Raw genomic sequence first — 26,133 nt, 5'->3', positions numbered from 1 at the left:
GTGCAGACACTGCTCCTAGGCCCAAAACGATTTACTGGGTTAGATGCAGTAAATATTTAGATACACAGGCAGTGTAGTTAGCTTCACAGGCGGGCTACTCAGATGACTACAAGACAATGCTACTAGACCAAAAGGATTGGCTGAGCTAGATTACACCAAATGCTGTGACAAACACTTGCACAGCCCTGGCACAGACCTGCCTGGCAAAAAGTGCTATGAACTACTGTAACTTACCCTGAAAAGGGTTGATATTACAACTAGTCCCGACTTCCATCTCCCTAAACCTATCTCTCTATCTAACAGAAAATTTGCTTGCAAAAAACAGTCTTAGACTATATAGCGCCCACAGCAGCAGCGGTGCTGTCTAACACTAAGCTGCAGCAGTGAGGAAATGGTGGCGACGGGGAAAATGGCTTGCTCTTATAGGGCAAGGACATGTGACATACACAGCCAATGGCACGTGCCCTTGCTTGTGTGCATCACATTCACATTGCTGTGTGTGTGTGCACTGCTGATAGGCTGAGAGACTGCACCGACCCCACTGTAAATGCGGGAAAGAAAAAAAAATGGAGATCGGCATTATTTCAGCACAGCTCTATCCCCCGCCTCCCCCCTTCCCCCGCACACTATACACTGAAACAGTCCATTAACATTGATAAACAGTTTTAATGTGAAAATCAAGTTAGGCTTTTGGGGAACGAACAGTTATGAAGCAGAAACTCAAACAGCCGAATTTTAAGCAAATTATTCGAGTTCGTCGAACGACTCGAACACCGCCCAAAACAGCTCGAATTTGAAATTGGCGAACAGTTCGACTCAAACACCTCTCATCTCTACTCATGAACCTCCAAATATTAGTAATGCCTCTTTCTGTGTAACCTTTTATCAATAATGCCCCCTTCTGTTCATCCATATATTAGTAATGCCCCCTTTGATGACTCCATATATTGATAATGCCTTCTTTGATGCCTCCTTCTGTGCCTCCATATATTGTGGCCCCTCCTGTGCCATATATTAAGAATAATGCCCCCTCTGTGCCTCCATATATTGACAATGTCCCCATCTATGCCTCCATGTATTAATAATGCCCCTCCTGTGCCTCCATATGTTAATAATGCCCCCCTCCTGTGCCTCCATATGTTATTAATGCCCCCCCTGAGCCTCCATCTATCTATATATATAATTGTCTAAGGGTTTTTCCGTCTGTCTGTCTTTGTCTGTCTGTCTGTCTGTCTGTCTGTCCTGGAAATCCCGCCTCTCTGATTGGTCGAGGCCGCCAGGTCTCGACCAATCAGCAACGGGCACAGCATCGACGTAGAAATCCCGTGTCTCTGATTGGTCGAGGCCGCCAGGCACAGTCTGCCGCGAATTCTGGAATCATCATTGCCCATATACTACGGGGACATGCATATTCTAGAATACCCGATGCGTTAGAATCGGGCCACAATCTAGTATGTTAATAATGCCCCTCCTGTGCCTCCATATACTAATAGTGCCCCTTCTATGCATCCATATATTAATAACGCCTCCTTCTGTGCCTCCATATATTAATAATGCCCCTTCTGCACCTCTATATATCAATAATGCACTCTTTGTGCCTTTATATTTTAATAATACCCCCTTGTGTGGCTTCATACATTTTGTAATGCACATTTCTGTGCCTCCATATATTAATAATGCCCCCTTTCTGTGCTTCCATATATTAATAATGGCCCCTTATGTGCCTCCATTACTAATAATGCACCCTTCTGTGCCTTCATACATTAATAATACCCCCTTCTGTGGCTCTATACATTAATAAATCTCAAATTTTGTAAATCCAAACAAATAATCTCCAATATGTGCCTGGCCCCATTTGAGCCCTTATATAATAGTAGAGTCCCCGTTTTCATGCCCTATTTGTGCCCATTAACAAAACAATAACACTCAAATAACCCCTCTCCCACAATAAGCAACGGGGATCTCATCTTTCTTCCTGCAGTTTTCCACCTGGCCCAGGACTGACTGATGTCTTCCACACACACCTGACCTTGCTGGGTCACAGTCCTAATGCCACTTGTGACTTACCAAAGTGGCAAGGCAGGGTGTCAATGGATCTCGGCTTAGCCACAAGTTTCAACTGTATGCGCAGCCCAAGTAAACATGTATAGTTGACAGCCTGGGAATACAGAAGTGCCGCCTTCTACATCAGGCGCGGGCACACGCTATGCCACAATTACACCACAGGATATGACATTTTATTAACAGATTTAACAAAAATGCAGACACTCAAATCCTTCCACCTTTATAAGAGCACGATTCTCGATTTAGAGCTGAAATTGTTACTTTCCTTATTCTTATAGCTTAGTGGTCGGCTGCTTCCAAGTGCATTTCTAGATTACACCAATGTTTTCATGGTATTTTTCATGTGATCGCGGTACTATTTACTCAGCGGTGCCTGTGAAGCTATCTTTATATTTCGTTAGTTAGACTAATTGGAAACTTGGCTTTAGAATGAGGAATATTCCAGTTACAGATGATGGTAACAATAAATACTGGACGGGGCAATTTATGCCAAAAAGCAGAGCGGGTGTTAGGGGTGTCACCCTATGCAAAAGCACAAAAAAGGGTCCTAAAGATAAATTTGGAACTGAGATTTTGGACGGATCTGTGCTTTCCAAGAACAGGAGACGATTTATTAACACGGGGGTTGTGTATGGCAGTGTTAATGAAGGGGCTCACTGCAGTACGATGAGTCTAATTAGGAATTAATTAAAGGTATGTCACAAATGGCGTGCGCCTCCTCCAAAAATGTACTCCCGTCAATGCCTGGATGACATTTCTGGAATAAGTTATGTCATTAATGTGGTACTACTTTTCGTGAATTTGAGGCCACGCCATGTTCCATGTAGCTGGCTGAGACTGGCAAGTAACATTTTTATGTATTTTCCCAATATTGCGACTCATTAAGGTTTTTTATGCCGGGTGTAAATATCTTGATGAATCGTACTGAGGGTGCAGTCAGACGGCCGCATAAATCGGAATGAGATCGGAACATAGGGCGCAGACTGACCAGCGGCTGTCCTGACCGAGCGTGACAGCTGCATACAAATACATGCCCCAGTCATGCTTGGGTCATTAGAGCTGCCGGCCCGTCTGCGCACTGCGTTCCAATCTTGTTCCAACTTATACAGCCGTCTGAAGGAGCCCTTATAGTTCTGACTTTCTGACATTCTGCCCAGGGATACACTTCAATTAAGAAAATTAAAACATATAATGGCCCTTAAACATATCAATGTCTTACTTTGAAAACTAATTTCAATTTCCAGAAATGATCTCATCAGCATATCTGCTAAAGTCAATGTGGTTTTAATGAACTATAAATCTGTTGGGAGATACACACTCAATTAACTGGGGGTTCCAATTTTGATGCATTGATAAATAACCTCAAGGTGACCCAGTGAAGGTCGCAGGCAAATAGGAGTAAGGATGTGTCTAAAGGAGAGCCATGTATTTGCCACAGAGCTGCTCCCTTTTTAATTTTTAGCTTTTTTTTACAGTTACAAATCTAATTAATGCTTGTGGTCTGAGGGCACAGAGTAGATATTATCTAAGTGTTCACATCATTATAGCTGTAAAATCTGTTCAATTAGCAACATCATAGCCTAAGTCAAGCATATATGCTATTTCCACATATAAAGGCATTTAGTTAAAGGGGTTGTCTGGTCAAAACCGAGAAGTCTGCAGTCACTCTGTGTGACTGCAAACTTATGAAACTCCCCGGAGAACGCACTGTGTGCTGCAGGGATTCGCCGGTTTTAGACCCAGGACCACAGTGTATGTATGAGTTATACATGCTCCCGGCCAGTGGGTGTTGCCTCGCTCTCCATACACTTGTATGGAGAAAGGCTGCGCCCTCTAGTTGGATACACCCACTGGCGTCACTAGATGGGGCGTGGCCACAGCTCCGTACAAGTGTATGGGACAAGACCACACCCACTGGCTGGGCCTATGTATAACTCATACATGCCCTCCCGTCCCAGGTCTAAAACCGGAGAATCCCCACAGCGCACAGTGCTTGCACTGGGTGATTAATAAGTCTGCAGTCACACAGAGTGACTGCAGACTTATCAGTTTTGAATGGACAACCCCTTGAAATAACCTATAACTGCAAATATCTATAAAAAAGAAAAGTATGTTGAAAATTAAAGGGTTGTCCAGTGATGACAAGTTATCAACTATCTATCTAATATATAATTGCCTAGAATACTACTTCCTGCAATTTGTGCCAACTTCCGTGGCTTTGTCCGGAGCTAATGTCCGGAGCTAATGTCCGGAGCTAATGTGCGGAGATAATGTCCGGAGCTAATGTCCGGAGCTAATGTCCGGAGCTAACGTCCGGAGATAAGTGACGTCAACAGTGTCCAGTGTCTGATTGGTTGCCGCCTGCTGCGAGCGACCAATCAGAAACGTGCCGTACTGTGACACACTCCGCCCGCCATTTTGGTGTGATTTTTGAATTTTTACCTCACAGCAAGTTTCTACTGCGTGGAGGCGGGCCCAGTGACGTTGCTCTTCAAGCTCCTGCCGAATTTCGTCAAAAAAATGATAATACCATTTACCAAAACTATATATATTTAGTTGTGAAGTGGTTCAGTGACATTTTCACACCAATTTTGAACTTTTGTTTGGTGTTTTCTCCATATACTGCCTATTATTTTTGTTCTTTCTTACTATTATTTATTAATTGTATTATTCTTACATTTGAATAAATAAAGTATATATGGATTCTAGACTCCCGATTCTTTAGAATCGGGCTGCCATCTAGTTAATATATAATTGCCTAGAATACTACTTCCTGCAATTTGTGCCAACTTCCGTGGCTTTGTCCGGAGCTAATGTCCGGAGCTAATGTCCGGAGCTAATGTCCGGAGATTAATTGCCTAGAATACTACTTCCTGCAATTTGTGCCAACTTCCGTGGCTTTGTCCGGAGCTAATGTCCGGAGCTAATGTCCGGAGCTAATGTGCGGAGATAATGTCCGGAGCTAACTTTCTGATAGGCAGACTGGGGAATGCTTAAAATGGAGTGACCGTGTGCATGCTTAACTGCTTCTCCATTCATTCCCTATGGGGCTCCCGAGCACTACGATTTTCTTTCTTACAGCCTCAAAAAAACAAAAACAAATGGGGAGGAGGTCAAGCGTCTGACGTAATGCGCAATTATAAAGCGGGAATAAAAGGTACATGTCAAGGATAAATATTCCCAGATATACTGATGCTACACTCATCCAATGTTCCCCTACTTCATATCATGTACATGAGGCCTAAGAAAAACTAAATAAGGCTATGTGCACACGTTCAGGAATGTCTGCAGAATTTTCCTGAACAAAACCGGACATTTTCTGTAGGAAATCCGCTCGTGTTTTTATCGCCTTTTTTTGGCGTTTTTTGCACTTTTGTTTTTTGCAGATTTTTCATGTTTTTTTCTGGAGCTTCCCAATGCAATAATATAGCTGCAAAACACAAAAAATCTGCAAAATTAATGAACATGCTGCATTTTTTACTGCGGTGCGTTTTTTTCGCCGAAAAAAACGCAGCATGTGAACAAAAATTGCAGAATGCATTGAAATGATGGGATGCTTAATGTAAGCTTTTTTTTAGTGTTTTTTCCTGTGGAAAACAGCCAAAAAACGCAAAAAATCCTGAACGTGTTTCCATAGCCTAATAATACAAGCTGTTGCAGAACATGGCGGCCTTTAGATTGGTTTAAAGGGAATGAGCCAATGTTTCAAGCCCAGTTTCTATGTTAAAGGGAACCTGTCACCCCGTTTTTTGAGATTGAGCTATAAATACTGTTAAATAGGGCCTGCGCTGTGCGTTACTATAGTGTATGTAGTGTACCCCGATTCCCCATGTATGCTGAGAAATACATTACCAAAGTCGCCGTTTTCGCCTGTCAATCAGGCTGGTCTGGTCAGGTGGGCGTGTTCACAGCGCTCTTTTCTTCCCCAGCTTTCCGTTGGTGGCGTAGTGGTGTGCGCATGTCCAGAGTTCCGACTTCCCTGCGCCCACGTGAAGACACAGCGCGCGATCTGCGCTGTAATCCCTTGCATCGGTGGGGGCGGCCATCTTCCTGGGGCCGCGCGTGCGCAGATGGAGTACTCTGCTGCACGGGGCTTCAGGAAAATGGCCGCGGGCAGCCGCGCGTGCGCATTAGAGATCGCGGCGGCCATTTTCCCAAAGCCGAGTTTGCATCTCGGCTTTGGGAAAATGGCCGCCACGATCTCTAATGCGCACGCGCGGCTGCCCGCGGCCATTTTCCTGAAGCCCCGTGCAGCAGAGCACTCCATCTGCGCACGCGCGGCCCCAGGAAGATGGCCGCCCCCACCGATGCAAGGGATTACAGCGCAGATCGCGCGCTGTGTCTTCACGTGGGCGCAGGGAAGTCGGAACTCTGGACATGCGCACACCACTACGCCACCAACGGAATGCTGGGGAAGAAAAGAGCGCTGTGAACACGCCCACCTGACCAGACCAGCCTGATTGACAGGCGAAAACGGCGACTTTGGTAATGTATTTCTCAGCATACATGGGGAATCGGGGTACACTACATACACTATAGTAACGCACAGCGCAGGCCCTATTTAACAGTATTTATAGCTCAATCTCAAAAAACGGGGTGACAGGTTCCCTTTAACATTTTTGTTGATTTTTTTAAAATGATTTATATCACAATCAATATAAGAAAAAAAAATCTTGCAATTTTCAAACTTGCTACTAAGTATAATACTAGACTCATACTTCTGTACAGGAAGTAGTTGTGTACATATGAGCACTGATGATAATAGTCTGGCTCTGACTCAATGACTTTTACAAGGAGTTACTCGACTTGCTCTGATCTTTGAAAAGGTCATTGTGAAGACAGAGGGAGGAGTTGAGCCATCACCTATTGTGTTTGGAGGATTCTGTGTTATCTTCAGTGTAATCATGTCTGTGATGATAACGAGACTGCTGAAATCATTTCTATAAATAGCAGGAAACATAAGTCTAGTATTATCCCAATTTGAAAATTGCAATATTTCAGATTTTTAAGCAATATCGATAGTGAAAACTGAAAATAAACATGATTAAAGAAGTAATATTTTACTGACGTCTATGAGCAAAAAAGTTCCATCAGCTAACTCAAACAAGTAATATTGTCCTACTCCACACTGTGATCACTATATTTAAAGCTTTTGGTAGATTATTACAGCACAGTGTTAACTCTGCTTCCATAATCATAAAAAGGGCTATATACTACAATGGATTCTCATGATGACTTCATTGAGGAGCATGACCCCCTGACAAATGGTGTAATGCCTTCACACTCACTCAAATGCTGCAATGACAACTTCTTACCTATATCACGTCATTTAGCACTGAATTTACTCTTTAAATGTAATTAGCCAGCATAGAAGAATATATGTAAAATATAAAATATACAGTACAAATGCCATTAAGCTGAGATAGATAAACCATGACGCAGTTTGATGGCACTTATATAAGGATGCTTCTTACTTTTATAATGTTTATACCCAATTAAATAGAAAAATAATCCCATCATTTTGTTTTTAATGCTGTATGACATTTATAACCCGTGTTTACAAGCTTGGGAGATCATTTATATATGTTGCCTTCATTACTGAGAATGAAGTTAAAGTCTCTCTGGGCCTATAGAAAAGAGCTCTCCGTCCATTATGGATTACGACATCATTGTAATTGCTCATGCACCCTGGGGCCAAGCCTGAACCTCCTTTGGCATAGAGCCTCATGGTACAACACTGCAGGCTACAATGTGTTAGGTGTCGAGTTCCTGCCTCTGCACAGGGGGAATCTCGAACCATCTCCGCTGCAGTCTCACATTCTTCTCCAGCCGCAGTGGAGCCTGCTCAGCGGAGACGTTTGTCCCAGCGTCTGGCTCAGGCTGATACTGTGTGACTGGTTACTGCTGCCTTTCCAGGCTCTGCCTTTGTAGCCAGCACTGATCAGCAGCGAGCGGGTCTTTCTGGGACTAAGTCCTGCTTTCTGCTTTTCCCATACTGAGCATGCCCACGGGACGACCTCCCATTGGAGGTCAGGGGTCACATGCTCAGGTCCTGTTGCGGCTCCTATTGGACCATTTGGAAGGTCTTGTAGCACTGCTGCTATAAAAGGTTTGCATGGCCGCTCGGCCATGCGCTAGTGTATACTTGAAAACATGTGTGTGTTGATGTGTGAAAGTCACTCATTAATCATCCCCTCCCTTGTGTATGACTGCTGTCTAACGCCCGACAGAGCCATCAATACTTAACACACGATACAGCGTGTATTGCTGTGACCGCCAGTGCGGCGCCGTGTGCTATTAGAGCACTTTCCTGACCCAAGTCTGTGTGGTTAGTGGCGTCCGCCAGAGCGGCACAGCACGCACTCTTGTGCATAAAAATTATTATTTAAGTTATACTCTAAGGGTATGTGCACACGATGCAGATTTAGTGCAGAACTGCAGCAGATTTTTCTGCAGCAGAAACGCTGCAGAACTGCACTGTGATTACAGTACAATGTAAATCAATGTGAAAAAAAAAGCTGTGCACATGGTGCAGAAAAATCTGTGCAGAAAAGCTGCAGATTTCAAAGAAGTGCATGTCACTTCTTTTGTGCAGTTCTGCAGCGTTTCTGCACCCCTCCATAATAAAAATCCGCAGGTGCATTTTTTATGCGTTTTTTGTGCGTTTTTTATGCGTTTTTTATGCTTTTTTTATGCGTTTTTTGTGCAGATTTGTGCACAAAAAACGCGTAAAGAACGCATCAAAAACGCACAAAAAACGCATAAAAAACGCACCTGCGGATTCTGCCAGGAGATGCAGATTTAGTGCAGAACTGCAGCAGATTTTTCTGCACCAAATCTGCATCGTGTGCACACAGCCTAACACCCACTAGCGGTGTCGAGCGCAAGTGGTCTAGACGAACTCTAATCCTGAGTATTGGGATTGAGTTCTGTGACTACTTGCTTGCGCTCTTTGTGCGGTACCCTGTGACGCAACAGGGTTCGCTTCTTTCATACAGGGTGAAGCTAACCAATGTGTGTATCCTCATTGTACCGCAATATAGTCCGTCATTACTCAGCAGCAGGTTCCATCTCTGCACGGTGGACACCGGGCTGCGAACACACCTTGTACCATCTCTCTAATTTTTTGGTGTGTTCCGCTAGCCCTAACACAATGTTTGTCCGATTTGCATCCAATCCATCAGAAAATTCCTGTCCAATTTGTACCAAATCCATCAAAGAAAACCTCCATTTGCGTAAAACTACAGACAAAGGTTCAGTAGATGGCAGCCATACCTTAATGGCCGCCCTGCTATGACTATCTCTATGGCAAGCCAAGCCTACTATATTTACCCCTATGACAGCCCTATAGCATTTACCGTGAAGAAAATGGGAAAATCCAGCAACTGCAAAAGTCATAAAACTTCACATTTATTAGTAGATTTAAAACATGAAAAGGAGAAAAAAAAAAAACAACATAATGGACGACGCGTTTCGAGCTAGCTCTTAATTATGACAACATACAAAGGGTTAATAATTACCGTATATACTCGAGTATAAGCCGACCCCCCTAATTTTGCCACAAAAAACTGGGAAAACTTAATGACTCGAGTATAAGCCTAGGGTGGAAAATGCAGCAGCTACTGGTAAATGTCAAAAATAAAAATAGATTCCAATAAAAGTAAAATTAATTGAGATATCAGTAGGTTAAGTGTTTTTGAATATCCATATTGAATCAGGAGCCCCATATAATGCTCCATAAAGTTCATGATGAGTCCCATAAGATGCTCCATTTTAAAATATGTCCCATATAATGCTCTACAAATGTGGATTATGGCCCCATAAGATGCTCCATACAGATAATTGCCCCATATAATACTGCACATGGCCACATAAGATGCTCCATACAGACATTTGCCCCCATATAATGCTGCACATGGCCACATAAGATGCTCCATACAGATATTTGCCCCACATAATGCTCCACAAATGTTGATTATGACCCCATAAGGTGCTCCATACAGATATTTGCCCCCATATAATGCTGCACATGGCCACATAAGATGCCCCATACAGATATTTGTCCCCATATCATGCTGCACATGGCCACATAAGATGCCCCATAAAGATATTTGCCCCCATATAATGCTGCACATGGCCACATAAGATGCTCCATACAAATATTTGCCCCATATGCTGTTGCTGCGATTAAAAAAATAAAAAAATTACATACTCACCTCTCCGGCCCCTGCTCCCCGTTCCACCGCTGAGTCTTCCCATCCTCTGCACCGACGTTCAGGAAGAGGGCGGCGCGCACTAATCACGTCACCACGCCCTCTGACCTGAGCGTCACTGCAGAAGACACAGCGGCGCCAACGGTGGAACGAGGAGCAGGTGAGTATCGCGCACTGCCCCCATCATACTTGCCTGCTCCTGGTGCCGTCGCTGCACGTCTGTTCCCCAGCGCCGCATTTTCTTCCTGTAGTGAGCAATCACCGTTACCGCTCATTACAGTAATGAATATGTGGCTCCACCTCGCATATTCATTACTGTAATGAGCGGTACCATGTGACCACTCACTACAGGAAGAAGCTGCAGCGCTGGAAGAAGCAGGGACGTGCAGGGACAGCGCCAGGAGTAGGTGAGTATAATTAGACAGCCCCCTCCCCCTCCCCTGCTGACCCCTGGGTATGACTCGAGTATAAGCCGAGAGGGGGACTTTCAGCCCAAAAAAGTGGGCTGAAAATCTCAGCTTATACTCGAGTATATACAGTAAGCACATTTGTGATTGTCTATTCCACACCTGTTTTCCATGCTATATATTTTCATAGTTCTTGTATGTTAGTTGTCATGATTAAGAGCTAGTGTAGCTCGAAATGCATCAACCGTTTTTTACATTTTTCCTTTTCATGTTTTAAATCAACTAATAAATGTGATGTTTTATGACTTTTGCGGTTGCTGGATTCTCCCATTTTCATCACGGTTAATTTACTCAGGAAACCAGCCTGAAGTCTCCAGGCACCGCACCCGTATTCCAGGAATTTTTCAACCCGGTGAGCTGACGGTGTCAAGGTGAAAACATATTTTCTTTATACTCTTTTGTACTTTTATATTCTTATGCTGTGAAACAATAAGTTTTTCCCTTCATGCTTGCCAATGCAAATTTAACTGTATTTAAGATGGCTGCCAGTATTCACCTTTGTCCCAGATTCACTCTGCTGAAGAAGCAAGTTACACATTCCAGAAGGACAAGTATCATTTCTCTTGAAATGATACTTAAAGCGACGTGGAGAAAGGAAGATTCATCAGATGATGTCAGAGCCAACCAGAAAGACTGAATACTAGATACATTGCTTAAACCCTGCCTATCCCCGCCCTCTGCACACCTTCCCCCAATAGATCATATAATGTTGTGTATTAGAAAATAAAGTCAGTTGCTGTGACGTTGCTACACTATGTAGACACACGAGCATGCAATGAGTTTGAACCAGCATTTTGTCTGACTCATTCTTCATTCCGGTACCAATGCTTTTAATCTGATTTGGAATGACTGGTGAAGGAAGGGTATTGTCGTGACGACCCCGACAATTGTTGCTCCATTGTGTTTTTCTATAACATTTACCCCTATGGCAAACCTATTACTATTTAAAAATGAAGTTATATAAAAACCGTGTACATGACCCCCTAAATAATGTAATTTTTTCTCAATAAGTAAATATAATACACGACAAATAATAGAGATTTATTGGCTCTAGCATTTATTTGGGATCACAAGCTTATTTGCTTTTGTTTGCAAATCAAAAACATATAGTATGATGAAAAGTGTCTTTTTTTAATGCTGTTACTTACCTCTGCTCCTACAACCATTTGATCCCTCGGGACAGTGAACATGCATTCATAAAGCTTATAATGCTGAAATAAACTAAAAAGAGAAAAAAAGTACATCACTATGCAAACAGAGAAGCAACAATGGAACTCTACTGGACAAGTAAAGCTTAAAATTTCCTGCATACATACTAGTTATTTCTCTCTCTATATACAATATTTATATTGGAAATTCTAAGAAATACTAAGTACACCTTCATTGAATTCTATGGTTTTACATATCAGTAAAACATTTTAAAAAATGTGGTTCTTAAAAACGTCTTGAAATCAGGTAAAGACTATCTCAGGTGAACCACAGCACATGGCAAATCACAACTGTCAATATCTTTTTAAAATAAAAACTAGGAAAAAAGGCAGAAGCATCGTGAAATTAGACCTCATTCACATGTCCGGAATGTTTACCGTATGTAAAAACATGGACTGTTGTTCATTCATTAGTGTTTGTGATCAGTTATTCATCAGTGTTTGATATTCTTCAGTGGTTGATACCTTTTAATGGCTAGCTAAAAAGATGGTATAATTTGAGGACTCTCAAATTTTAATATTTGTCTACTGGCTAACACGGTACATAGATATAAATTTTCCCGGTATCATCAGTGTTTGGTCAGATTTTACTATCAGTGCGTCATCAGCTGAAAGCAATAATTGAGGAGAAAGTGTCAGATGACGCTCCCTCTCCCATCATTCCCCTCTGCCTCTGACACAATGGGGGCGCGATCACATCACTTCATTGTGTACCCACTGTGTGCCGGGCAGATGGCAGTGCAGCTGTTGAGACTGGAGCAGAGCCTGGAACAGCAGGGGAACGAGGAGGAGAGGTGAGTATTGTGTTTTTTTTTATATATATCAGTTAGTCAGTACTGGTGGCCATTATACTGTAGGAATGTGGGGCTGGATTATATTCTATAGGGGGGGCTACATTATATTGTATGGGGGGGCTGTATTATATTCTATGAGGGCGTCTGCATTATATTCTATGAGGGGGCTGAATTATACTTTATGAGGGAGCTATATTATAGCTTATGGGGGCAGCAATATTCTATATGGGGGGCTGCATTATACTCTATGAGGGAGCTACATTACACCGTGCTCCAAATTATTATGCAAATTGGATTAAGTGTCATAAAGATTTAATTGTTTTCTTTTTAAAATAAACTCATGGATGGTATTGTGTCTCAGGGCTCAATGGATCACTGAGATCAATCTTAAACACATGTGATAATTCGTTTTCCAGGTGACTCTAATTAAAGGAAAACTACTTAAAAATTATGTTTCACGTTATTAAGCAGGCCACAGTTTTCAAGTAACATGGGAAAGAAAAAGGATCTCTCTGTGGCCGAAAAGCATCAAGTAGTGCAATGCCTTGGTCAAGGGATGAAAACATTACTGTTGTGAATTCTGTGGCTGAATTCACTCCTGTGGTAACAAGTGGTATTGCAGCCTCTGGGCTTCCTCCCTCAGGTGTTTTGGTGAGCTCGTTGGCTGCCTTGCTATTTAACTCCACCTGAGTCTGTCTTCCTTGCTCCTTGTCAATGTTCCAGTGTTGGATCTGAGCTACTGCATCTTTCCTGTGGCCTGCTGCTCTGCTAGATAAGTGTTACTTTGTTTTTGTTTCCGTTTTTTCTGTCCAGCTGTGCTATTCTCTTTTGCTGGAAGCTCTGAGACGCAAAGGGTGCACCGCCGTGCCGTTAGTTCGGCACGGTGGGTCTTTTTGCCCCCCTTTGCGTGGTTCTGCTTTAGGGTTTTTTGTAGACTGCATAGTTCTCTTTGCTATCCTCGCTCTGTCTAGAATATCGGGCCTCACTTTGCTGAATCTATTTCATTCCTACGTTTTGTCTTTTCATCTTGCTAACAGTCATTATATGTGGGGGGCTGCCTATTCCTTTGGGGTATTTCTCTGAGGCAAGTCAGGCTTGTATTTCTATCTTCAGGCTAGTCAGCTCCTCAGGCAGTGCCGAGTTGCATAGGTAGTGTTAGGCGCAATCCACTGCTGCTTTTAGTTGTGTTTAGGATAGGTTCAGGTATTGCAGTCTGCAGAGATTCCACGTCTCAGAGCTTGTTCTATTGTTTTTGGGTTATTGCCATATCACTGTATGTGCGCTGATTACTGCACACTGTGTTGCCTGATAGCACAGCATAACAGTACAAGGAGCCCAAACCAATGATTCTCAATAGAGGGAAAAAAGAAGTCCTGACATCATTTTTTTTTCCTCAGCTCTGTCTTCAGTGTTTTTTTTTTGTTTTTGTTTTTTTCCCCCTAGACATTAGAGTGCTTCAGGACACAGCTGTGGACATGGATATTCAGGCTCTGTGCTCCTCAATGGATAATCTCGTTATAAATGTACAAAAGATTCAAGATACAATTGATCAGAAATCTATGCTAGAACCAAGAATTCCTATTCCTGATTTGTTTTTTGGTGACAGAACTAAGTTCCTGAGCTTCAAAAATAATTGTAAGCTATTTCTGGCCTTGAAACCTCATTCTTCTGGTAATCCTATTCAACAGGTTTTGATTATTATTTCTTTTTTGCACGGCGACCCACAGGACTGGGCGTTTTCTCTTGCGCCAGGAGACCCTGCATTGAGTAATGTTGATGCGTTTTTCCAGGCGCTTGGATTGCTTTACGATGAGCCTAATTCAGTGGATCAGGCTGAGAAAAATTTGCTGGCTTTATGCCAGGGTCAGGATGATGTAGAAGTATATTGTCAGAAATTTAGGAAGTGGTCAGTACTCACTCTGTGGAATGAATCTGCACTGGCGGCTTGGTTCAGAAAGGGTCTCTCTGAAGCTCTTAAGGATGTCATGGTGGGATTTCCTATGCCTGCTGGTTTGAATGAGTCTATGTCCTTGGCCATTCAGATCGGTCGTCGCTTGCGCGAGCGTAAATCTGTGCACCATCTGGCGGTATTGTCTGAGAGTAAACCTGAGCCTATGCAGTGCGACAGGACTATGACTAAAGTTGAACGGCAAGAACACAGACGTCTGAACAGGCTGTGTTTCTACTGTGGTGATTCCACTCATGCTATTTCTAATTGTCCTAAGCGCACTAGGCGGTTCGATAGCTCTGCCGTCATTGGTACTGTACAGTCCAAATTCCTTCTGTCCATTACCTTGATATGCTCTTTGTCATCGTATTCTGTCATGGCGTTTGTGGATTCAGGCGCTGCCCTGAATCTGATGGATTTGGATTATGCTAAACGTTGTGGATTTTTCTTGGAGCCTTTGCGGTGTCCTATTCCGTTGAGAGGAATTGATGCTACACCTTTGGCCAAGAATAAGCCTCAGTACTGGGCCCAGCTGACCATGTGCATGGCTCCTGCACATCAGGAAGTTATTCGCTTTCTGGTACTGCATAATCTGCATGATGTGGTCGTGTTGGGGTTGCCATGGCTACAAACCCATAATCCAGTATTAGATTGGAACTCTATGTCGGTAACCAGCTGGGGTTGTCAGGGAGTACATGGTGATGTTCCATTTTTGTCTATTTCGTCATCCATTCCTTCTGACATCCCAGAGTTCTTGTCTGACTTTCAGGATGTATTTGAAGAGCCCAAGTCTGATGCCCTACCTCCGCATAGGAATTGTGATTGTGCTATCAATTTGATTCCTGGTAGTAAATTCCCTAAGGGTCGTTCATTTAATTTGTCCGTGCCTGAACACACCGCTATGCGCAGTTATGTGAAAGAATCCCTGGAGAAGGGACATATTCGCCCATCGTCATCACCATTGGGAGCAGGGTTCTTTTTTGTAGTCAAAAAGGATGGTTCGCTAAGACCGTGTATTGATTACCGCCTTCTTAATAAGATCACTGTTAAGTTTCAGTATCCCTTGCCATTGATATCTGACTTGTTTGCTCGGATTAAGGGGGCTAGTTGGTTTACTAAGATTGATCTTCGTGGTGCGTATAATCTGGTGAGAATCAGGCAGGGAGATGAATGGAAAACGGCATTTAATACGCCCGAGGGTCATTTTGAGTATCTGGTGATGCCGTTCGGACTTGCCAATGCTCCATCTGTTTTTCAGTCTTTTATGCATGACATTTTCCGTGAGTATCTGGATAAATTCCTGATTGTTTACTTGGATGACATTTTGATCTTCTCTGATGATTGGGAGTCTCATGTGAAGCAAGTCAGAATGGTTTTCCAGGTACTGCGTGCTAATTCCTTGTTCGTGAAGGGATCAAAGTGTCTCTTCGGTGTGCAGAAAGTTTCATTTTTGGGGTTCATCTTTTCCCCTTCTACTATCGGGATGGATCCGGTTAAGGTCCAGGCCATCCAGGATTGGACTCAGCCGACATCTCTGAAAAGTCTGCAGAAATTCCTGGGCTTTGCTAATTTTTATCGTCGCTTCATCTGTAATTTTTCTAGCATTGCCAGACCATTGACCGATTTGACCAAGAAGGGTGCTGATTTGGTTAATTGGTCTTCTGCTGCCGTGGAAGCTTTTCAGGAGTTGAAGCGTCGTTTTTGCTGTGCCCCTGTGTTGTGTCAACCAGATGTTTCTCTTCCGTTCCAGGTCGAGGTTGATGCTTCTGAGATTGGAGCAGGGGCGGTTTTGTCACAGAGAGGTTCTGGTTGCTCAGTGTTGAAACCATGTGCTTTCTTTTCCAGGAAATTTTCTGCTGCTGAGCGTAATTATGATGTGGGCAACCGAGAGTTGCTGGCCATGAAGTGGGCATTCGAGGAGTGGCGTCATTGGCTTGAGGGAGCTAAGCATCGCGTGGTGGTATTGACTGATCATAAGAATCTTACTTATCTCGAGTCTGCCAAGCGCTTGAATCCTAGACAGGCCCGTTGGTCGTTATTTTTTGCTCGTTTTGATTTTGTGATTTCGTACCTTCCGGGCTCTAAAAATGTGAAGGCGGATGCTCTGTCTAGGAGTTTTGTGCCCGACTCTCCGGGGTTATCTGAGCCGGCGAGTATCCTCAAGGAAGGAGTCATTGTGTCTGCCATCTCTCCTGATTTGCGGAGAGTGTTGCAGAAATTTCAGGCTAATAAACCTGATCGTTGTCCGGCCGAGAAACTGTTCGTCCCTGATAGGTGGACTAGTAAAGTTATCTCTGAACTTCATTGTTCGGTGCTGGCTGGTCATCCAGGAATCTTTGGTACCAGAGAGTTAGTGGCTAGATCCTTCTGGTGGCCATCTCTGTCACGGGATGTGCGTGCTTTTGTGCAGTCCTGTGGGATTTGTGCTAGGGCTAAGCCCTGCTGTTCACGTGCCAGTGGGTTGCTTTTGCCCTTGCCGGTCCCGAAGAGGCCTTGGACACATATTTCGATGGATTTCATTTCTGACCTTCCCGTTTCTCAAAAGATGTCGGTCATTTGGGTGGTCTGTGATCGCTTTTCTAAAATGGTCCATCTGGTGCCCTTGGTTAAATTGCCTTCCTCCTCTGATTTGGTGCCTTTGTTCTTCCAGCATGTGGTTCGTTTGCATGGCATTCCTGAGAATATTGTTTCTGACAGAGGTTCCCAGTTTGTCTCGAGGTTCTGGCGAGCCTTTTGTGGTAGGATGGGCATTGACCTATCTTTTTCCTCGGCCTTCCATCCTCAGACTAATGGCCAGACCGAACGAACCAATCAGACCTTGGAAACATATCTGAGATGTTTTGTTTCTGCTGACCAGGATGATTGGGTGTCATTTTTGCCGTTGGCTGAGTTCGCCCTTAATAATCGGGCCAGCTCGGCTACCTTGGTCTCTCCATTTTTTTGCAATTCTGGGTTCCATCCTCGTTTCTCTTCAGGACAGGTTGAGTCTTCGGACTGTCCTGGTGTGGATTCTGTGGTGGACAGGTTGCAGCAGATCTGGACTCAGGTAGTGGACAATTTGACCTTGTCCCAGGAGAAGGCTCAGCTTTTCGCTAATCGTAGACGCCGTGTGGGTCCCCGACTTCGTGTTGGGGATCTGGTTTGGTTATCTTCTCGTCATATTCCTATGAAGGTTTCCTCTCCTAAATTTAAACCTCGTTTTATTGGTCCATATAGGATTTCTGAGATTCTCAATCCGGTGTCTTTTCGTCTGACCCTCCCAGACTCCTTTTCCATACATAATGTATTCCATAGGTCGTTGTTGGGAAGATACGTGACACCTATGGTTCCATCTGTGGAGCCTCCTGTCCCTGTTTTGGTGGAGGGGGAATTGGAGTATATTGTGGAGAAAATTTTGGATTCTCGTGTCTCTAGACGGAAACTCCAGTATCTGGTCAAATGGAAGGGTTATGCTCAGGAGGATAATTCCTGGGTTTTTGCCTCTGATGTCCATGCCCCAGATCTTGTTCGTGCCTTTCATGTGGCTCATCCTGGTCGGCCTGGGGGTTCTGGTGAGGGTTCAGTGACCCCTCCTCAAGGGGGGGTACTGTTGTGAATTCTGTGGCTGAATTCACTCCTGTGGTCACAAGTGGTATTGCAGCCTCTGGGCTTCCTCCCTCAGGTGTTTTGGTGAGCTCGTTGGCTGCCTTGCAATTTAACTCCACCTGAGTCTGTCTTCCTTGCTCCTTGTCAATGTTCCAGTGTTGGATCTGAGCTACTGCATCTTTCCTGTGGCCTGCTGCTCTGATAGATAAGTGTTACTTTGTTTTTGTTTCCGTTTTTTCTGTCCAGCTGTGCTATTCTCTTTTGCTGGAAGCTCTGAGACGCAAAGGGTGCACCGCCGTGCCGTTAGTTCAGCACGGTGGGTCTTTTTGCCCCCCTTTGCGTGGTTCTGCTTTAGGGTTTTTTGTAGACTGCATAGTTCTCTTTGCTATCCTCGCTCTGTCTAGAATATCGGGCCTCACTTTGCTGAATCTATTTCATTCCTACGTTTTGTCTTTTCATCTTGCTAACAGTCATTATATGTGGGGGGCTGCCTATTCCTTTGGGGTATTTCTCTGAGGCAAGTCAGGCTTGTATTTCTATCTTCAGGCTAGTCAGCTCCTCAGGCAGTGCCGAGTTGCATAGGTAGTGTTAGGCGCAATCCACTGCTGCTTTTAGTTGTGTGAGGATAGGTTCAGGTATTGCAGTCTGCAGAGATTCCACGTCTCAGAGCTTGTTCTATTGTTTTTGGGTTATTGCCATATCACTGTATGTGCGCTGATTACTGCACACTGTGTTGCCTGATAGCACAGCATAACACATTACAAAACTTAAGAGTGATCATCATACTATGAAGAGATTTGTGACTGAAACAGAGCACAGACAGAGTTAATGCAGATAAAGGCATAATGAGGAAGGTTTCTGCCAGACAAATTCATTGGATTAAGAGAGCAGCTGCCAAAATACCATTACAAAGCAACAAACAGATATTTGAAGCTTCTGGTGCCTCTGGAGTCCCTCAAACCTCAAGGTGTAGGATCCTTCAAAGGCTTGCTGTGGTGCATAAACCTACTATTTGGCCACCTCTAAACAGTGTTCAAAAGCAGAAACGGTTGCAGTGGGCCCAGACATACATAAAGACTAATTTTCAAACAGTCTTGTTTACTGATGAGTAGTGTTGAGCATTCCGATACTGCAAATATCGGGTATCAGCCGATATTTGCTGCATCGGAATTCCGATACCGAGTTCCGATATTTTTGCGATATCAGAAATCGGAATCGGAAGTGTTCCCAGTCATCTTTGGCGTGTGCAGTGCGTATGGTTCCCAGGGTCTGAAGGAGAGGAAACTCTCCTTCAGGCCCTGGGATCCATATTCATGTAAAAAATAAAGAATAAAAATAAAAAAATATGGATATACTCAGCCCTCCGAAGGACCCTGGCTCTCACCGCTGCAAGCGTCTGCCTCCCTTCCTAAGAATGTAGAGAGTGAAGGAACTTCGATGACGTCGCGGTCACATGAGCGGTCAGGTGATATATATCACCTGACTGTGACGTCATCGAAGGTCCTTCACTCTCTGCATTCTTAGGAATGGAGGCAGACGCTTGCAGCGCTGACAGCCAAGGTTCGTCGGAGGGGTGAGTATATCCATATTTTTTATTTTTATTCTTTATTTTTTACATGAATATGGATCCCAGGGCCTGAAGGAGAGTTTCCTCTCCTTCAGACCCTGGAAACCATCCAGGATAGCTTCCGATACTTGTGTCCCATTGACTTGCATTGGTATCGGGTATCGGTATCGGCGATATCCGATATTTTTTGGATATTGACCGATCCCATCCGATACCGATGCCTTTGAGTATCGGAAGGTATTGCTCAACACTACTGATGAGTGTCGAATAACCCTGGATGATCCAGATGGATGGAGTAGTAGATGGTTGGTGGATGGCCACCATGTCCCAACAAGGCTGCAACGTCAGCAAGGAGGTGGAGGAGTAATGTTTTGGGCCGGAATCATGGGGAAACCGCTGGTAGGGCCCTTTAAGGTTCATGTACAGTTAGGGCCAGAAATATTTGGACAGTGACACAATTTTCGCGAGTTGGGCTCTGCATGCCACCACATTGGATTTGAAATGAAACCTCTACAACAGAATTCAAGTGCAGATTGTAACGTTTAATTTGAAGGGTTGAACAAAAATATCTGATAGAAAATGTAGGAATTGTACACATTTCTTTACAAACACTCCACATTTTAGGAGGTCAAAAGTAATTGGACAAATAAACATAACCCAAACAAAATATTTTTATTTTCAATATTTTGTTGCAAATCCTTTGGAGGCAATCACTGCCTTAAGTCTGGAAACCATGGACATCACCAAACGCTGGGTTTCCTCCTTCTTAATGCTTTGCCAGGCCTTTACAGCCGCAGCCTTCAGGTCTTGCTTGTTTGTGGGTCTTTCCATCTTAAGTCTGGATTTGAGCAAGTGAAATGCATGCTCAATTGGGTTTAGATCTGGAGATTGACTTGGCCATTGCAGAATGTTCCACTTTTTGGCACTCATGAACTCCTGGGTAGCTTTGGATGTATGCTTGGGGTCATTGTCCATCTGTACTATGAAGCGCCGTCCAATCAACTTTGCAGCATTTGGCTGAATCTGGGCTGAAAGTATATCCCGGTACACTTCAGAATTCATCCGGCTACTCTTGTCTGCTCTTATGTCATCAATAAACACAAGTGACCCAGTGCCATTGAAAGCCATGCATGCCCATGCCATCACGTTGCCTCCACCATGTTTTACAGAGGATGTGGTGTGCCTTGGATCATGTGCCGTTCCCTTTCTTCTCCAAACTTTTTTCTTCCCATCATTCTGGTACAGGTTGATCTTTGTCTCATCTGTCCATAGAATACTTTTCCAGAACTGAGCTGGCTTCTTGAGGTGTTTTTCTGCAAATTTAACTCTGGCCTGTCTATTTTTGGTATTGATGAATGGTTTGCATCTAGATGTGAACCCTTTGTATTTACTGTCATGGAGTCTTCTCTTTACTGTTGACTTAGAGACAGATACACCTACTTCACTGAGAGTGTTCTGGACTTCAGTTGATGTTGTGAACGGGTTCTTCTTCACCAAATTAAGTATGCGGCGATCATCCACCACTGTTGTCATCCGTGGACGCCCAGGCCTTTTTGAGTTCCCAAGCTCACCAGTCAATTCCTTTTTTCTCAGAATGTACCCAACTGTTGATTTTGCTACTCAAAGCATGTCTGCTATCTCTCTGATGGATTTTTTCTTTTTTTTCAGCCTCAGGATGTTCTGCTTCACCTCAATTGAGAGTTCCTTTGACCGCATGATGTCTGCTCACAGCAACAGCTTCCAAATGCAAAACCACACACCTGGAATCCACCCCTTACCTTTTAACTACTTCATTGATTACAGGTTAACGAGGGAGACGCCTTCAGAGTTAATTGCAGCCCTTAGAGTCCATTGTCCAATTACTTTTGGTCCCTTGAAAAAGAGGACGCTATGCATTACAGAGCTATGATTCCTAAACCCTTTCTCCGATTTGCATGTGGAAACTATCATATTGCAGCTGGGAGTGTGCACTTTCAGCCCATATTATATATATAATTGTATTTCTGAACATGTTTTTGTAAACAGCTAAAATAACAAAATTTGTGTCACTGTCCAAATATTTCTGGCCCTTACTGTAGGTGTGAAAATGACCTCTGCAAAGTATATAGAGTTCCTGACTGACAACTTTCTTCCATGGTATAAAAAGCAGAAACATGCCTTCAGAAGCAAAATCATCTTCATGCATGACAATGCACCATCTCCTGCTGAAAAGAATACCTCTGAGCTATTGGCTGCTATGGGCATAAAAGGAGATAAACTCATGGTGTGGCCACCATCTTCCCTTGACCTCAACCCTATAGAGAACCTTTGGAGTATCATCAAGCAAAAGATCTATGAGGGTGGGAGGCAGTTCACATCAAAACAGCAGCTCTGGGAGGCTATTCTGACTTCATGCAAAGAAATACAAGCAGACACTCTCCAAAAACTCACAAGTTCAATGGATGCAAGAATTGTGAAGGTGATATCAAAGAACGGTTCCTATGTTAACATGTAAAACTTGGCCTGTTAGGAGGTTTTGGAATTAAATAGCTTTTTTGTTCAGTGAATGTGACCTCCTAATGCTGCAAATTCCACAAATTAGCATTTTCAGTTCTTTAAAACAGATCAAATGTTTAGAAATGTTACTGTGTCTAATAATTTGAAACAGTGCATTTTGAGTTTTTATTCATTTTGGAGATTATAAAGTTATCATTGGGAGGTTTCTTCAATAAAATTTGATGTATAATCTAACGGGCGATGTCTTTTATTATACTGACTGTCATTTGCACCAACCATTTAGGAAAATCCGAGAAAAATATCATTTGCATAATAATTTGGAACATGGTGTATATTCTATTGGGGGTTGCATTATACTATATGAGGGGGCTGCATTATACTCTGAGGGGGCTACATTATGTTCTATGGGGGCTGCATTATACCCTATGAGGGGGCTACATTATATTCTATAAGGGGGCAGTATTATTCTCTATGAGGGGGCTACATTATATTTTATGGGGGGGCTAAATTATACTCTATGAGGGGGGCTACATTATATTCTGTGGGAGTGACTGCATTATACCATATGAGGGGGACTGCATTACACTCTATGAGGGGGCTACATTATATTCTATGGGGGGCTGCATCATACTATTTGAAGGGGCTACATTACATTCTATGGGGGGCTACATTATATTCTATGGGGGCTGCATTATACACTATGAGGGGGCTACATTATATTCTGTGTGGTGGTTGTATTATACTCTATGGGGTGGCTGCATTATATTCTATGGGGAGGCTGCATTATGCTCTATGGGTGGCTGCATTATACTATATGAGGGGGCTGCATTATATTCTATGGGGGACTGCATTATAATATATAAAGCATACATTATATTCTATGGGGGGCTGCATTATACTCTATGAGAGGGCTACATTATATACTGTGGGGTGGCTGCATTATATTCTTTGGGGACTGTATTATACTCTATAAGGGGGCTACATTATATTCTATTAGGGGCTACATTATATACTGTGGGGTGGCTGCATTATGCTCTATGGTGTGGCTACATTATGCTCTATGGGGTGGCTGTATTATGTTCTACGGGGTGGCTGTATTATGTTCTATGTGGTAGCTGCATTATACTCTGAGGGGGGCTGCATTATACTGTGTGGGGATGGCATTATACTCTATCGGACTATGGGCAGTTCATTATAGTAAATGTACTATTTGGGACCTGTATTATACTGTATTGAGGACTAAGTGGAATGCATTATACTATATGAAGAACTATGGGGTGAATTATACTATGGTAAGCGCATTGTACTACATGGAGGACTATGGGGACATTATACTATATGGAGGACTATGAGGAGTGCATTATACTATATGGAGGACTGAGGAGTGTATTTTAGTATATGGAGGACTGTAAGGAGTGTATTATACTATTTGAAGGACTATGGGCAGTGTATCATACTATATGGAGGACCATGGGGAGTGTGTTATACTATATGGAGGACTATGGGGCATGTATTATACTACATGGAGGACTATGAGGAGTGCATTATATTACATGGAGGACTATGGTCACATTATATTATATGGAGGGCTATGGGGTGCATTATACTATGTGGAGGACAATGGGGTTTATTATACCCAAACAAGCAAAATGCTGCCTAATCATTGGGTGATTAGATTGTTTACACTGGAACAAAAATCATTGTTCTCAGCAGCATATCACCCGATGAAAACTGCAGATGTGCTGCTGACACCATGATACTGTATTGGGGTCGGATTGATCACCGCAGCCAGTGTAACAGGCCTGGGAACAAGCATCAAATGACTTCAATATTGTCGATCATGCTCATTTAACCCCTTGATGACCGCCGATAAGCCTTTAAGCCGAGACCCCAGAGAACATGATTTGGGTTGGTTTTTACCATCCCCAGTCTTGTGATTGCTGTTATAACGGTGACCACAAAAAAGGCCGATTTCCCATTCATTTCTCTCTCCTCTGATACGATCTAGAGCGAGATGGGGTCCTCTGAGCCCACCCGGTACCTTCGCCATCCCCGGACCCTCCGGCTCTTTCCCCCAGCCCTCCGCATCTCCTTCCTGGAGACGGCCATTGAATTCAGAGACGGCCATTGTTTTGAAACCTACATTGTGAATGTTGTAAAATCGACACACAATTGTGCTGTAATGTGGAGACTGCCAGTGTCATCAATGCAATTTGTTAGAACATTTTATATGAAAAATATCTCTATTAACAATGCAGCTAATTTATTACTGTTAGATCCTGACTCAAAGAAAGTCATATTTTTTCTCACACACTGCAGCAAAATAGATTTTATAAAAAGAGAGCTGTAAAAAAATATAGAGGAGATTTATGTAAAAGGCCATTTTTCTGTCCCACTTTAAACATTTGACGATGACGCTGATGATATCATATGAACTTTTAGCGAGGTGTTTATCTAGTAAGAATCGGCAGGTTCCTATAAATCACTCCACTTGGTCTGTATTTTATCACTGCTGCCACAACCAGTTCAGTAAACCAATGAAATAAAATATTCTTGCTCATTATCACGTAGGATGTTCATTGGAGTGAAAATCTTCAGATTTTTCATGTACTTTGGACAAGACAATAAAGGACTAAAGTCATAAAAAATATAAAACTTTTTAAACTTTTTTTTTTAAAACTTTACTGCACATTTCTAGAACCCTACCCATAAATCTAACAGCATAATGTTTTTTGATTGCAGTCTGGAACACACTGACTAATATGCACCCTGTCTATCTGAATGCTGAGAAGCTGCTGTGACAATAAGTGGTATAGAAATAATATTTCTATGGCAGTAATGCAGTTTCAATGTTACAGAGTAATCATTTTTAGTAATTCATGGTGCATCCTTATAGTTTTTCAAGTCATATGTTTTTTGGTTGGCACCTGCGCACACTAGCTTAGATGTGCTGGCCCTTTTTCTCTATTAATAAGTGATATAGGTTATGTCCAGGTTATAGCAGTGACGCTTTCCCCTGCATATGCTCACAAGCAGATTTACTAATAATATTCTAGGACAGGTTTCCTCCACAGGCAGTGGCCATTATGATGCACTATGGTTCATAGGGACTCCAGACAAAACATATGATTTACTATTTAAAAATCATTTGGATTTTTTTATAATGACATTTCTAATATTAACCTATTTTTGTTTTTTCTTTCTTAAGGAAACCCTCTAACACATTCTTCAATGTAGCTCTTAGGTAGAGACTGACTGTATAGCAGTACTAAGCTAATTACTTTTTCATTTTACCAATGTGAGAACATCTGATGCTCACACTTTGTGTCAAAATATTTGCTAAAGAATATGGACTCCTTCCGTGCCTTTTGTTTTTGCTGAAAATCATTTATGTAATAGGAATTGTTAAACATTTCAACCCAGTTAGCTTCTACAGCCTTTGTGTATCACTGTACATAACCAACTGCAGAATGAGTCAACTGTGAATCTGTCAATGAGCTTGTTCTGTCAGATACCTTTTTTATCTTTCCCTGCAGTCAAAGAAGTTCATTGTTGGATTCACAGTTAAAGGGGTTGTCCGGACTTCTTATAAAAGTCTGCAGTCGTGCTGCGTGACTGCTGACTTCTGAATGCTCACAGCGTCCACACCGAGCACTGTCAGGATTCTCAGGTGTTGTCGGAATAGAACAGGTGGTCACATGACTGTAAATATGCAATTTGCATACTTACGGCCACATTCTAACTAGACAAGCTTGACCGAACACGTCTAGTAGGCACGTGACCGCATGTAT

General features: G+C 43.0%; 1 protein-coding gene across 1 annotated transcript in view; it reads right to left on the bottom strand.

Moving 5' to 3' along the window:
• Nucleotides 1-26,133, bottom strand: part of CABCOCO1 (ciliary associated calcium binding coiled-coil 1) — a 194,010-nt gene that overhangs the window by 113,538 nt on the left and 54,339 nt on the right. The window contains exon 5 of the mRNA XM_069753618.1: nt 11,893-11,965. Coding sequence (XP_069609719.1) covers nt 11,893-11,965 — 73 coding nt within the window. The remainder of the gene's footprint in view (nt 1-11,892; nt 11,966-26,133) is intronic.

This window comes from Ranitomeya imitator, chromosome 2 (assembly GCF_032444005.1).
Source record: "Ranitomeya imitator isolate aRanImi1 chromosome 2, aRanImi1.pri, whole genome shotgun sequence".
Classification (NCBI taxonomy): domain Eukaryota; kingdom Metazoa; phylum Chordata; class Amphibia; order Anura; family Dendrobatidae; genus Ranitomeya; species Ranitomeya imitator.
This window is presented reverse-complemented; position numbering and strand designations above follow the sequence as displayed.